The 15,409-nt window shown below is 44.0% G+C and overlaps 1 protein-coding gene and 1 long non-coding RNA gene across 3 annotated transcripts; one reads left to right on the forward strand and one right to left on the reverse strand.

Annotated features, from left to right (window-relative positions):
- Positions 1-4,762: 4,762 nt before the first annotated feature.
- Positions 4,763-10,539, reverse strand: LOC135625034 (indole-3-acetic acid-amido synthetase GH3.17-like). Of its 2 annotated transcripts, XM_065129260.1 has the most exons (8): positions 10,353-10,539; positions 9,701-10,253; positions 9,461-9,611; positions 8,087-9,348; positions 7,328-7,994; positions 7,129-7,230; positions 6,205-7,028; positions 4,763-5,520 (listed from the first exon to the last, which is right to left on the reverse strand). In XM_065129260.1, exons 5-8 carry the CDS (start codon positions 7,618-7,620, stop codon positions 4,925-4,927), a joined length of 1,815 nt encoding a protein of 604 aa, XP_064985332.1. In that variant the 5' UTR covers positions 7,621-7,994; positions 8,087-9,348; positions 9,461-9,611; positions 9,701-10,253; positions 10,353-10,539; the 3' UTR covers positions 4,763-4,924. The 2 variants fall into 2 exon arrangements, with proteins under 2 accessions (XP_064985332.1, XP_064985333.1); XM_065129261.1 differs by lacking the exons at positions 9,461-9,611; positions 9,701-10,253; positions 10,353-10,539 and having other exon boundaries at positions 8,087-8,670; positions 9,274-9,423.
- On the forward strand, positions 5,419-6,266 carry LOC135625035 (uncharacterized). The gene is made up of 3 exons (XR_010491871.1): positions 5,419-5,559; positions 5,660-6,048; positions 6,127-6,266. It is a non-coding gene; the product is annotated as an uncharacterized LOC135625035 (long non-coding RNA).
- Positions 10,540-15,409: the final 4,870 nt, after the last annotated feature.

Here is a 15,409-nt window from a genome sequence, read left to right on the forward strand (position 1 = left end):
AGTCGAGATATGCATCCCATGCATATTTACTTCTTTATCTCCACACTATGCTGCGGGCCTGTAGCCTAAAAGATGTTAATCTATGTTTGAAGGATATTGAGTCTGACATTTCGGGAAACAAATTCAAGTATCAAATATGGATGTGCTCTTACTACCGGATAAGCCATATTATTCTGGTGGAACTTTATGAAATATTTTGTTGACTTGTTATCAGACAAGCCATATCAGACAAATTCCTAATATCTACTGCTGTCATTAGTCTGAAATACTTTGCGTTATCTGGGTGAGAAATGATACATTGTCAGATGATGAAATTTGTGACTGCCTATGGTGATAACAGTAAAACATCTTTTATGGCTTGCAACGTATTCACTTATCAATTTTTATCCCTTTTTTTTTTTCAGAAGCTGCTTCGTGCCACCTGTCTGTTTGCTGGATCTATATTCATAATGCGCAACTTTGGAAATCTTATGGCTGTTTGAGATATCAGAATTGTTGGCTCATCGGTATTTTTGGTTCACATGCTGACCTCAAATCGTTAGCCGAATTATGTTGTCGACTGAACTTTTCCTGGCTTTTGTATTAACTGGGTATTTTCTCCATAGTGGTCTTATTTGACCATCATTGACTTCAATCAGTGAGTAGTTGTTGTGGTCTTATTTGTTGATGATTTTGCCTTCAGTTAGACTTGCAAGCAATCAAATTTCTACAAATTAGATAAATTAACGTGGACATTTGGCATAAACACTTTTTGTTTTTCTAACCAGTATCGAATAATGCTCGGCCTTGTGCAAACTCTTGCAGTTTGTAACTCGTTCTTCTACTGATTCATGGAGAGATTGGGCAAAATGACTTCATGTTCATAAAAGGAAAAAAGATATATCTTTTTCTATGCCCGAGTATTGTGATATAGCTAATCCTTCCTTACCTTTAAGCTGCTTATTGGTCGAGAGCATCAACAATGCTTCTTATTATGCATCATCTCCATGCCATAGATTCCATATTCCCACCTTGAATGCTTGAACGTGCAGGACAAACTTCTTTTGACCAACACTTGAAAAGAAGGAGGACTGCATTCGTCGAGATACAGGCCAACACCAACCGTGGCAGATTATTAGAAGAAATCATATCGTAATTATATTGGGAATAAAGAACATTACGAGATCTCTTCTCTTTGGTTGCTTTGTTTCGAGATCTACCCAAGGAAAAGCCTAATGGGCGACGGGGAGATGATGGAGACGACCAGCTCTTCTTCTTACGAATGATCCGAACTGCTGCAACCTGTTGTGGACTCGGAACCGTTTGTAATTTCAATTCGAACCCTGGATTTGGGTCGTACGGGTCAAACTCTTGAATTAGCTAAAAATCATAAATTTATACAGTTTCTTTAGTGCTTTATGATTCGTGCAGATGCACTCGACACCCCCTGGCAGTGATCCGGTTTTCGATGCGGTTGTTAAGATGCTTCGAGATTGGCGCCAAAGTGCAGATGCGTGTACTTGGTCGATCATGTCGGTGCTACTACTGGCTCGACCACTTTGCCCCGCGTTCCATATGAAGGAGGGCGGCGAGCAGAGTGCCACGGTCGAGAGAGATGTCGACGCCCCCTTGGCGATCCTGCGAATCCGGAGGAGGAGGAGAAGGAGAAGGAGCCCGAGGGGAGTGAGGAGATGCAAGCAACACGGAGACGAGGTAACGCGCTCCATCCCGTTCTTGACGCCACTGCTTCTTGAGTTGGTCTGTCGATGTCTTCTCTCCCGTGGGTTTGCTCGTTCGCTCCCATCGCTCGCTTGTCGCCGCGAAACCAAAGGACGAGGCGGTTTCTTGAATTCCTCCTCTTCATGCCTCGAGTTCTCGAGGCGGGTTCTTGAATTCCTCTTTCGCATGGGTTGTCTTGTTCCGATTGCCTGTCGCTAACAGAAGAACGAGGCGCCTCACAGAAGCGAGGAGGAGAAGGAGCCGGAGGAGCTGGAACACGGAGATACCCTCGTAATGCGTTTTTATCCAATACTTTTAGGGTTTCTTGAATGCTTCCTCCTCATCCGTATGCCTTTTTGTGTGATCGCCGAAGTGCCCGAGAGCAGCGTGGAGAATTATGAGCCGGAGGTGCTGGAGTACGGAGCAAAAGGTACTGCGCTTGCAACTCGACTTCTGCCCCCTACTCTTCCGCACGATCGAATCGTGCCATTTCAACCATTCTCTTTGATCGCATACCAGCTCTCGTCCTTTCTCACCCGAGCTCCATAACTCTGTTTCCTTCTTCTCGAGCAATCTACTTCAACAAATCTTCGCTCTGTTATCTGCCGCCCATAAATCTCTGTTTAGGTTCCTTGTGTCTAAAGCTTAGGATCTTAGTGTTTCTTTGATGATTTCCCGTACCGAGATGAAGAAACCAATCCTCTGTCTGGCTGACCATACTTCCATTGCAGGAGTGCCTTGCAGCACTTGAAACAGACTATGCAACAGCCAGCCTCATCTTCCATTATAAAATCAAAATTAATTAAGTCAAGTTTCACCGATCCTTTTTTGTGATTACATATCAGACATGTTCGAAAACAAGAAGCAGAAGAAAGGGCCACCGCCGTGTGCATCGCGTCCACCGACCCATATTAGTTAGAACAGCATCAGGTACTTAGTAGTGTTGTTGCGGAGTCCGCAAACCCACGACCGCGCATTTAGAGCCAGCCATAACAAAACAAAAAAGGGTTGCTCGATTCAACCCAACCAACGGATTTGTCCCCTATCTTGAATCCGTTTTTGCAGATGATGCAGTCTGCTTGTACATGCATATCAATCACACTTTGATACAACACACGCTGTGTGATTCGAAGCCAAAGTTTCAGATCTATCAAACTTCCTTTTTTCTTTATTTCATTGGATAACTTGTTGGAATTGTTGGATCTGCAATCGCCTTCCTCATCTCCATTTATATTACGAGTTCTTCTGATGCTGATCTCGAGTCTACTGAACCTCGTTGATATGCTTATCGTATTCTAATTAATATAACTAGGCAAATGCAACTTCTTTTTATCACTTTGAGCTATAAATAGTTTATTGGTTGTGAACTATTACATATTGGTACGATAAATTTTGGTTTTCCGAGAGACACATGGATGGGGGGTTGGTTTGACCAATGTTCACTTTTGGATTTGTCTCTATTGGGAAGTTAGGCGACCCAGATGAATGCGTTTTCGACAAAATCTCTCCAATGCTCAAGCTAATAAGGATTGATTACATGTCGAAGTTAAACAATTGTATTCATTTGACTTTGAGAATGCAATCGGGGACCTTTTTATAGCATGATGGATGGTTATCGAGTTGAGACCGTGGTAAATATTGGGAATAGTTATGTATGTCATTACTCTAAGGGTTACAAAGTAATGGTTTAGTGAATTATTTTTTTTTATAAACACTATGTAGCATACATACCTTATGGTGTCGAGTTGACATCCTTGTCGGTGCCACAATAAGTTCAAGTCCCGTCTAATGTGTTGGTTGAGTAGAAATATGATGCTAATCAAATAGAAGCAATGTTGGCGTTATAATAGGTCCGAGTCTCGCATTATGTGTTAGTCAAGTGAAAGCAACATGTTGATCAGGGGGAGGCAATGTCGATGTCACGATAGGTCCGAGTCTCAATCTCATGATAGATTCAAGTCTTGTTTAACGTGTTAGCCGAGTGAAAGCAAGATGTTGATCAAGTGGAGGCAATGTTGATATCGTCTAAGTCCCGCCTAATGTGTTAGTCGAGTGGAAGCAAGATGCTGATTAAGTAGAGGCAATGTTGATATCACGATAGGTCCAAGTCCCGCCTAACATGTTAGTCGAGTGGAAGCAAGATGTCAATCAAATGGAGGCACCGGTGATGTCATAATAGATTTAGGTCCCGCCTAACGTGTTAGTCGAGTGGAAGATGGATATTGATCGAGTGAAGGCAATGTCGAAATCATGATAGATCGGAGTCCCACCTAACGTGTTAGTCGAGTGAAAACTAGATGTTGATCAAGCCGAGGCAACATTTCGACCAAGTTACTTGATAATTAAACAATAGGGATAGCTTATGTATCATGTTTCTTGGATATCATATATGTATCAAACTTCAAAATAGCATAATAGTGCTAATTTATGAAGAAGTATTTGATTTCAGGTTTAGTTGCCAAGTTTCAACAGCCCAGTGGAAAAATGAAGACTTAGTGGTAAATTCGATGAGAAGGCCCGATGATCTTTGTTATTTTGAGGGTTATCTATGTATGATCTATGATTATAGAATTACGGGGGTGCAAGAAAGCTATGGCGTCATATGCTGAGTTAGAAGTTTAGGTCGGGGACAAAAGTACCTGAGATGGGCATGACATGACGATCCATCAGATCAACATGTATCATCACATCAAGCGATGCAGCGTTGAGGTGCCCAGGCATGCAACTCGGCAGATCCATGGCCATGTAATCGTTAGCTGGAGTGTGTTGAGCACCTGACCGTCTCCTCATCTGTTCCGGCTAATCATGCAGCCTAAGCAATCATTTGGTGGACGATTGCATCCTTTTTCCAGTGGGAGGCTCGAGTTCTTATGGATTTGGATCGGGCCACGTACGTGCAAATGACATCAAGCACTCGAGTCCATTTCTCCCCAATTAATGCTCTCCTCTCAGGTGGCGTGGCTGTCACACCACAAAGAGACACCGCTGCCTCCCTCTGTCTCTCTTTCTCTCTCACTCATGGCCTCTGTGCTCGTGCGCGTGTAAAGACAACACGGGCCACATCTGAACCCCATCGATCGATCATTGAATTCATTAATCATCGGTCCGGTGTATCGGATAGTAGGAATAAAAGTACAGTACTGTCACTAAAGCAAAGTGGTCTTTGGACAAGAATTACACATGGAGACAGTAAACGAAGGAGGGTGGTGGTGGCATCAGTGCTGGATCAACCGGCCTTGGTCTCCATCATCGTGTAGGGCTTCCAGAAGGGGAGTTTCCTGCTGAAGAACTTCCCCACCACCTTCTCCTCCAACAGCTGGATCGCCTCCCTCGACTTGATGCACCTGGGCGTCTTGTACTGGTTCACCGACGAGCCCAGCGACACGCAGTAGTCCATCAGCGCGTCGAAGGCGCCGCGGCGCACCACCCGGATCTCCAGCGGCCCGATGGATCGGTCCCTGCTCCTGCACCGCCGGTACACGGAGTCGAGACACGACTCGATGGTGGAGCAGCAGTCCTCCATCACGGCTGAGTCGACGTCGGAAGGATCGGAGCTGGCTTTGGTCTTCAGCTCCCAGAAGAGCACGTAGTGGCCGGGGATGGAGGAGGTGTCGGCGTAGCTGGTGTACTCGGTGAGGAGGCAGCCGAGTGGCTCCAGCAGGAGCTTGGCCTGCGTCACGGCTTTCAGCAGGTCCTCTTCGTTGGTCTTGTCGGTGTCGACGCTGAGGACGACGTTGCGGCGGTGGACGAAGCGGAACTGCGGTGCAGCATTGTGGAACCCCGTAACCTTGAGGATGTCGCCAACTCGGTACCTGTACAAGCCTATCACACACGGGCAAGTAGAAGTTGCTGAGGTCATATGTAAGCTGAACAATCCCTTCAAGTACTACTACTGCCGCTACTACTACGACTACGACTACTACTACTACTGTTAACTTCTCCTGATGGGTGTCCATCTCAGATCGACCACAAGAGGGAGGAAAGGACTGGATGCACAGTGACCTCCCAAGTTCAGATGTACTGCGACATGGAGTCAGGCACATGGGATGAAGTTTGAGTCAGATATTGAATGCCTCATCCATCCGTTCCATGTCCATGAAGCGGACTAAGTCTCCCGAAAAGTTCACGACAAAGCCACTGGTGCATTTGGGGATTCATCCAGATGATGCAGTCAGTGGCACAGTTGTCTTCTACATGTGCATGCTTATTTTATTTGTAGCTGTGTGAGGTCTCACTCGTCAGTGCATGTTATCGAGGACTGGCCCGATCCCTCCCTGCTTGAAGACCAGCAGTAGTACTTGGAGACAAAAAAAAAAGTCAACACAGCCTGATGGCAAAGACACGACACGGGTGAGCTGTTTGTTTACTCCCATTGCCTATGTTAATTTAGACATGCAAGATCTAATCACCATGATGTGTGTGAAAAAGGGGGAGAAGAAAGGTATGGATGAGATGTGGCCAAAGCCAATGCTGTCTACGATTCGAAGAACGAGGAGGAGACCTCACCTGTGAATGTGGTGACGACGAGCTCGTAGTAGCGGCCGACCTCGACATCCACAAGATCCACCACCTTGATGAGATCGCCGGTGTAGTTGCACTCCACGCTGCTGGTCTCCCCCCCCTCGGTCTTGTCGGCTTCGATGAACTCGAAGTAGGCCATGTTGGGGAGGAGAGTGTAGGAGACGTCCGATGGCAGGTCAAGTGGGCGCAGATTGATGCCGAAGTAGCACTCCGAGGAGGCGTACATGGTGGAGACTAATGGCAGGCCGCCGCTGTAGAATTCCAGCAGCGGAATGTACTGTGCCATCGATCCGGTGACTATGACGTCGACGTACTTGGTTCTCGGCCATAGCCGCCTAACTATCGCCTCCCAGGGCTCCCTCCTGCACTCCCACTCGATCACGTCGGCCAATTCCGCGTTGGGCTCGCGGAGGATTCTGCCGACGGCGTCGCGGCAGCTTGCGTCGGTGATCCAGTCGCTGACGGTCCCGGTTCTGATGTTGGAGCAGAGCTCCGGCCAGTGGTCCTCGAGGAACTTGATCGCGCGGAGGAAGGCAGAGGCGAAGACGGCGCCTACTCGGAGAACCTCGTCGCGCTGGGCGAGGCCGCAGAGGAGCTGACAGAACATGCTCTGCTTGCTGTCGGGGCAGAGAATGGCCTCGTCCGGGCTGGTGTAGACATTGAACCTGTTAAAGGGCCTGCTCCGGAAGTGGCGGCTCTTGTAGTAGCTGGTGAGCACGGGCCTGGCGGTGAGGCCGGCCGGCGTGCTGATCTCCGGCTTGATGAACAGGAGGTACATGCCCTTCCCTTGGTCCAGCCCGTCGACGTACCTGAGCGAGTTCAGAAAGGTAGCGGCAGGCGTGAGCTCGAGGATGCTTAATGACTGACTCCACTGTTACATTAGCCCAAACAAGGGAAGAAGAAGCTCACTGATTCATCACAGGGATGAGGAGATTGTAGAGGAAGGTCTTCCTATCCAGTTCTTCGACCGTGGAAGGCATCATCTTGGGCTGCCCGCCAGAAGTCCCAGAGCTTGTCACAGAAGAACATCACATTGGTATCGCAGTCAATCAACAGCGAGGTTGGTCATGGAGACGACGGAGTTACGATGGCGACGAGAGTTACTCACCTGGTGAGCAGCTCCGAGATGGGCTGGGCGGAGATGATCTGAGACGGCTCCCCATTGGCAAGACGGTCGATGTAAGGCTTGACCTGATCGTACTCCACCACCGGCACCTTCTTCTTGAAGAGATCACGGCCCTTGTGGCCACGGAGGAAACCATGTAGGTACTCCGTCCCCTCGTTCCTCGTCAAGATCTCATTCAGAACCTGCTGCTGGACCTGACGGGCATTGGCGGTGAGGTCCTCGATGAGTCGCGTGCTGCCCTCGAGGTCGTTGGGATCGCAGCTGGGCATCACCATCGATCCGGCCGTGGAGGAGAAGCAGGCGGTGCTACGCGAGACGAGGGGCACAACACCAAGGAGGAGGAGCTATGCTCATCGGCTGGCCATGGCGCCGAATGCAGCTGAGGAGGTCTCGGATCATATATAAAGCAGCAGCTGCTGCGCCTCTTCTCTCTCTCTCTCTCTCTTTCTCCCTCCCTCCCTTGCGGAATTGGGTTTCTGCTTCTTGGTAGCTTCTGAAAGAGAGGGTCAGGGGATGGCAATAAAGAAGTGATATGTGGGTTGGAATTTTGGGAAGTGGTGCATTTGGAACAGATTTATTGGAAAGAGCATTATATGTAGGGGGAAGAAGAGGTTGTGAATGTCCTACACATGTGCTCATGTCTGGTACCCTGCGATTAGATGCAGCTATTATGGGTCAAACCTCATTGGGGTTGTGTGACATTGCCACACAACAGCCTAAGGGACGAAAACATTTTCTCACCTGTGGCCACAACAGTACAAGAGTGATCTGAGCTGAGCTGCCTTTCCATTCGCCCACCTCCATGACCTCACTGAGCTTGCTTCTTCTTAGCTTGAAACAAGTACCGGATGAAGTCGAACAGGCTGTCTGCAGCTATTATGGCTGGGCTTGGAAGCTTATTAAAATGAGGAATGTACTAAGGATCATATGGGAATTGGGTGGTTCAAACATGCACTTCCCTCTCCCAACTTGTTACTGTTTTACCATATCTTAAACAAACATCTGTGTAAGTCAGAATCATTCGGATAGCATCCATCATTTGACTTGCTAAACTGAGATTTGCAGGTACAGGATAATACATCCAAACAGATGTTGCTTAGCTTAATTAGGATCGCAAGTCAAAGGATCACTTCTACCGGTCTCTATCAACATGACAGTAGAATGTAGAGCCAAATCTCAGGTTAAGGAATAATTTACACTCGGTGGAGCTGGAATCATGTCAAAGTAGCTTTTGCTTTCACTGACGTGACGACAAGTCATGGGTGGGATATTCTCAGACAATTATGTGGATTAAGATCATTTGGATCAGTGTTTCGGCAAAGCAGCTGCATCATCATGATTGAAATGAGAATCATTCAGGGTTTTTGAGGAACACGGTGAGCATGTGTGTGTGTGTGTGTCATCTTAGGGCAGCAAGTCTCAATGGCCATGGTGAGAGGAGGAGGAGGAGGAGGAGGAGACTGACAACGCGGTCTAAGCTAAGCCTACTACTAGCGGTTAAAGAAAAGGGAGAAGGGGGTTCAGAGGAGTAAAGAAAGGAGAATGGAACCCAAATGGTTTGGGTTTGGTTTGGTTTGTGATGAATCAACAAAACCGGGATCTGCTGGATTTCTTGCACCAAGTTTGGGTCATATAAAAATGTGGGGGTGCGGTGCTTGTCTTTTAGGGGGACAGAGTATCCTTGAAAAGGGCAGGAGAAGAGCAGGAAAACAAGGGAGAGAGTCGCACCCCAATGCCAACCCCAAAGGAAGCTGCCAAGACCCCACCTCCCCATGCTTATCCATGGATTTAAGAAAGCTCTTAGATTTCAACCGCATGTGCTCCTCCTCCCCAGTCTCCACCCACTGGTGCCAAATGTGTGCGAGCGCTGACATGACAGAATACCTGATGCAGGAGGGAGTTTCTACCAAGGGTTTTTTTTTTTTTACCTGGCATCTCATGTGTCGATCTTCTCTTTGTTCTTCTTCGTGGTCAAGTCGGATGGAGGGAGTTCAGGGATGTTCCTGTTACAGCACCCAAGAAAAGTTTGGTCATGGCGATTAGCTTTAGCTTCCTTGGTATAAGAAAGCAAAGAAGCAATTCAAAACTTCTGCCGTAGCATGGGGTTCGAGAAACCTTCGGACGACTCTTTTTAGACACTCAAAAAGGGGCGGGGGCCATTTCCACCTTCACGAGGTTCTCGTCGGAACTATCTACCTGCATCTTTACTTTGCTACCACTTAAGTACTCGGCTAACCGTTCCTCAGTTCCTTCGTACGGGAAGTGCCTGCACGGATCGGCAATGGGTGGTTAGCCGAGTACTTAAAGCTGTAGCAAAGTAAAGATGCAGGTAGATAAGATAGTTCCGACGAGAACCTCGTGAAGGTGGAAATGATGAAGAACTGGTGGATGGTTGGACCACAGCGGTAATCAATAGGCAATGATGAAGAAGAACCGGTGACATTTTGTCCCCGAGGACCACGAGGCATCTGGGAGATCAAATCAACACCGGCGGTGCCTCCTTAAGGGGTGCATCGCCAACAGTCTTCTTAATTAGCTTCACGGTGATGATGATGATGTAATAATCTATCTCCAGGGCCAGCAGTCTTCTTTAGTAGCTCCATTAGCAGACATCGAGGCCTCCAGTCTTTCTTCTCCAACAACACAACACTTGCACCGGCTGCTTCGACGAGGAGATCGATTGGCCCTCAACGTTGCACGCCTGCATCACATGCATTCGAGGAGCGTCGTCGAGGTCACCAGATCCAAGAAGCCAGTGGTCCTTCGGGAGCTAAAGAAAACATCAACTTGTGGTGCTGATCTCGGTGCATGGGAGGGGGAGGGGAGACATGCCCACATGAACGAGGGGGGTGGTGGGCAACTGAATCTTGTGCTTGGAAGAGTGAGAGGGTATCCAAACGCTTCTGCCCTAGCAAAAGGATCACATGGTGCAATTGATAAAAAGTAGTTTGCAGCTATAATCCAAATCTTTCTCCAAGGAGGAGCACATGAGCAGAAGAGGGCTTACGTGCAGCTGGATCTTCAGGACACGCACATGGCGCCTGCACCATCTCAAACCCATCCATCATCAGCAGGCAAAGCAGCAGTTCTGCTCCCTGTAGCCGACCCATCACTGCTTCTCCATGTTAAATGTCTCTTTGTTGTGATGAGATATAGACGATGACTTTAGAGTGCTGGAAGTTGGATCCCATGAAATATACATAGTATGATCAGCTCTGAGTTCTTGTGCAGCTCCTGTTAGTAGTTTATTCTGCACTAGTGTGTCCAAAGTTAGTAGTACCTCGTCCTCATCAAATTGGAATAGCAGAGCTGCTTACCGGATTAAAGAGGTCTCAGAGTAGTTATCAAACCTGAGGAAAAGAGATCAGATTGTGAAGTGGAAGAAGAATTGAGGAAGCGAAGCAGCTGAGAGAAAGCATCCACCAGAACAGAGTTTAATGCTAGCTAATTGAATTGAAGAAGCAATTAAGAGTTGTCTAGTGTTTAACTATCATCAGAATCAATTAAGTGGGCATGTGCAACATTGCTGGACGTCTGTAGGACACATGACCGTAGTCCTTTTCCCAATCATCCCTACCTCGTTAATCCAATCCAATCCAATCCAATCCAATCCAATCCAAACCCTACCCTACCCTACCCGACCCTTTGTCCTTTTCATGGAAACTAAATCACCATTGTAAGGTCAGGAATTTTACTTTTTTAAGTAAAATGCCTTGTACAAGAACTCATACAAACAGATCGTCTCGCTTATAGAGGAAGATAACAGATGGGTCATAAATTTGGTACCTGGTTCTCACATCCAGCTCCACAGAGTGTACCCAATTCCCATTGAGATTTCCTGTTGGTTTACGGCTGTAACCAGTCAAACAGAAAATAAATTAGAAGCTCATCGGTGTGCTGTAATTTTGCAGATAATTCTAATGGAAATTAGAAGCCAACTTTCAGTACCTTTTCCCACCAGAGATCACAATCCAAGCATGGTTTCTGCAAATGCATATTTTGGCTGACAATCGTTAACTGCTTCATTCTCACTTCAGATAAGATAAATACTATATAAAACAACACTTCACACTGCATACATGAAGCGAAGAATGATACTTTAACGTTCCTGACATCAGTTAAAGAAAAGCTTGGTTCAAGTCATTAATGGAGAATAGTAGTGTCATCAAAAGTAACTACAACAGACGGCAACCAAATGGGGGTTCTCATCTTCCAATGTTCCATCATATCAGGTTGACTGAGAGCATCCTCAAACTGTATCATCCTGTGTCAATCTAAAAGACACAAACAAATCTATCAGAAACTAAGGCCGAGCGGCAGATTTTGACATGATCTTACCTTATTCCGGCAGCCCAGTAGCCTGAACATGACAACAATCTCATTGTAGGAAACAATGGTTGACTGTTTAAAAAGCATTGCTTAATATGACAACTTTGTAAAATCTCACATTTGATCCAACAACTCTCTTTGCAGAAGAGAGTTATGTATTACTCACGGAAAAGAGTACAAGTAACACCCAAAAAATTGGAGTTTAACACAAGACTAATCTCCAATAGCCATGAATCTTGCTAATGGAAGTGGACCCTGGTAAAGTTTGCAGAGACAACATATTTAGTAGCCTTGTTGCCCTTTCTAAAAACATATCTGACAGTGACAACAACAAAGCTCTTAAACAGAAAGAAATTATTTCTAGTTACATTGAAACTTGGACTAGGGGCTTGTATTTCCTGTTCAAAATATCAACCAAAATTTGAGAAGGGTCCTTCCTGATGCACTGTTTTCAGGCTTTCTGAAATCGCAGCAGACTCACAGTAATGGGGACTTTTACTCACCATATACCTACATCCGAAAAATTGCAATTACCATCCTCATTACTGATTGTGAACAAGCAATGTAGGAATGTACCACTGAACAGCACAAGAATCTATTATTGAACGAGCAGAGCAAGTGGCTCTAGTTACCAAAAGACCATGTTGCTATCACCACAGACTCTGTCAACTGTCTACTGTCCTAAACCAAAACACAGTTGTCTTCTACGTATCAGTTGTGTGACAACATTTTAGTGAATCAAATTAAACTCTTGCATTGTCACAATCAGAACTCTAGGATAAGAAACTGACATGAATAGGCTTAGAAAGGAAGAAAAATGCAGAACCATATACATTTGCTATTTTTAGGTTCTTCTCAGTATAACCCTAATACTCCAGGAACCAGTGAAGACAAATACAAAAATCCAAAAAACACAAAAGTTATCCAGTATAACATGAACCAAACTCTTGAAAAGGTAATTATCATTAAAAGAATCAGATGGGCTTGGAGTAAACAGCTACCCAGTACAATACTTCAGCCAATTTCAACAGGTAGAGCCTGAGTTCATAGATGAGAAATAAAGTATTCTGAATGCAAAACAATGCAAGGAAGTTTTACCAGCTTAGCTATTCATACATTTAAATTAAAAATTCAACAGGTTAAATCACCAGACGTGCTTTAGGAACTGATGGAAGTGGGTAGAAAGTGATCGGGAGAACCATGATGTCAGCATAGATTTCTAGATGGACCAATCAAATAGGACATCTTGCAGGAAACACCATAAAAGAAACAAAACCGAAAAAAGAAGACTCAGTGATCATAAAGCAGTACGAAAAGGAAAAGAGAGAAGAAAAGCAACAAGAATAAATTCATAAATAACTTCCTTTGGCAAAAGTATAAAGTTGCAAATGAGAGAACCTTATGTAATGAGGCTAGTGATGAAATGCAGAGTAAATGAGGTTGGGGTATACAGAACATTCAGCTGCAGATTTAGAGTTTTCCTTCTAAAACCGTGTCACAGATTCTCAGCGTCTCACGGATTGTTTTCTCCTTCCCCTTAATAAATCCATCATTTTGAACTTGTGTCCATGGTTAAATAAATAACAAATTTCTCATGAAGAAGTGACAAATGACTTCTGACGTTGATCCAGCCTCCTAACCCAGTCATCAACCTAGCTAGTGCGTATCACCTCAATCGTGGCTTTCACACATCCGTATCAGCGCCTCTACTTTTACTTTCCCTATAACCCACATAGGGGTTTTGTGGTTGTCATCGTCACTACCTTGGGATGATTGCATAAATCCTATACGACCCTTGCATTTTCTAATCATTTCTCCTTTCTCTCCCTTGGGCTTACGTAATTAAGCTCAAACGGGCCATAAAGTTTTGGCCTGCCATCTCCGTTAACAGGGATTGATTGAGACCTTTGATGATTGACAATACAACCAATCAATTTCAGGTATCGACAGGCTTTAACCAGTGTAACCTGAATAATAAGCAAATAAGTGTTTGTTTAGGGACTTTACCGAGAAGTCTCAGTCTAGGTGACGTTGATGCCCCGAGAATCAATCTTGGATCGACGAAGAGATGTAGTCGAATTCGAGGGCGAGGGCGAGGCCGCGGACGCGGAGGCAAAAGGACTCATACGGCAGCCGCGGAGCCGCAAGGCCGACGAGCGATCGGAAACCCTAAATCGGGTTGCATAGCAGACCCTCAAATATGACATCAAAATGAAGCGCATATATATATATATATATATATATATATATATATATATATATATATATATATATATATATATATATATATATATATATATATATAATGAATCGATTCAATTCGATGAACTGATTCAATTTGATTGAATCAAATCAGAATTTTGACATTCTTAAAAAAAATTATATCACAACTAAACATTCTAAATATATATTTTCTTTATCTTTTACAAAAAAACAAATACCACGTGCAATCATATTACGCGATTGGCTGGATGGGGTCGTCCAAGCTAGTGACGCACGTGATCCGCCGATGTCGTGATGTGGACCCGATAGCTTTTTGATTCGTGCAGGGAGTCGGATGCGGCTGATGGCAAAGTTGTGCCTATCTTTTAACGTTTGGCATTTGTGCGAAGTTTAACTCCTGGTAACATATTAATTAGTGTTCAAATGGGTTGACTTGGGATGACCATTGTGACGAGTATTTACCATATAAAAAATCTGTTATACAATAATTTCATGATTCTATAGTCTACACTATTATTTCGTTCCTACCTTTCATCCTCGAAGGTATAATAATAAAATTACAGTTATCAAATATTATCAGTCAGTCCATTCTCCCCCTTCTCTCTTATCATCATTCTCTTTTTTTAAAAAAACTATCTAATTATGTTTTTTTTCATCCCCATCTAAAAATTATCATTTGGTATATGAAGTATTTTTTCTGATTTTATTTAATATTAAAAAGTTTTTTTTTATTTAGCAAAGTAATTTATTTAATTTTTTGATAAAGTATAAATGGTGAAAGTTTGATTTGAGCTTACTAGATAAACTAGCTAGCACCTTCAATATTGGATATTTATTTAGCGATATATATATCTATCTATTCATGAAATATTAATGGTTTAGAATCTCTTGTGATGCTTGATTGGTAAAGAGTTTACTATATCATAAGGTCTTGAAATCAAATTATGTTTTGATTATTTATCCTTGAAAGGAAAAAATATTTTTAAAATTATTTAAAAGAATAAGATTTGAAATTTTTTTTATTAATATATATTTTTTTATTTATTCTCATTAAATGTTTTTTATTTTCTAAAAAAAATTTACCTAAACTTTCTTCTCAACGATCATCACCTTTCACCCATCATAATAATCTCCTCTTATCGTTGTTATCTGGCCTCCCCTTTCCACTTTCTCTCCTTTGTTATGATTGTTATCGTCCATTGTAATTGTGTGTCACCTTTGTCTCTCTTTTCTTTATTTTCATCAACGAGCTTCTTATTATTATCGCAATCAACCTATCAATTCTACGGATGCAATTATCACGAGGTACTTAAGGTAATGGATGATATATCGAAAACTTTCAACATGTATCAAGTGTGCTCTATTATAAACTCTCGAATAACAAGTATAAATAAGAAAATATAAATAAATAAATCTTTTATGAGAAAATTTGTCCCCTTATTTTTTTTACTAGCATATAAATAAAAAGAAAGGAATAAAAAAAGATAAATATATATTTTGACCCTTTAAAAA

The sequence above is a fragment of the Musa acuminata genome, chromosome BXJ2-10 (assembly GCF_036884655.1).
Source record: "Musa acuminata AAA Group cultivar baxijiao chromosome BXJ2-10, Cavendish_Baxijiao_AAA, whole genome shotgun sequence".
In the NCBI taxonomy this organism is placed as follows: domain Eukaryota; kingdom Viridiplantae; phylum Streptophyta; class Magnoliopsida; order Zingiberales; family Musaceae; genus Musa; species Musa acuminata.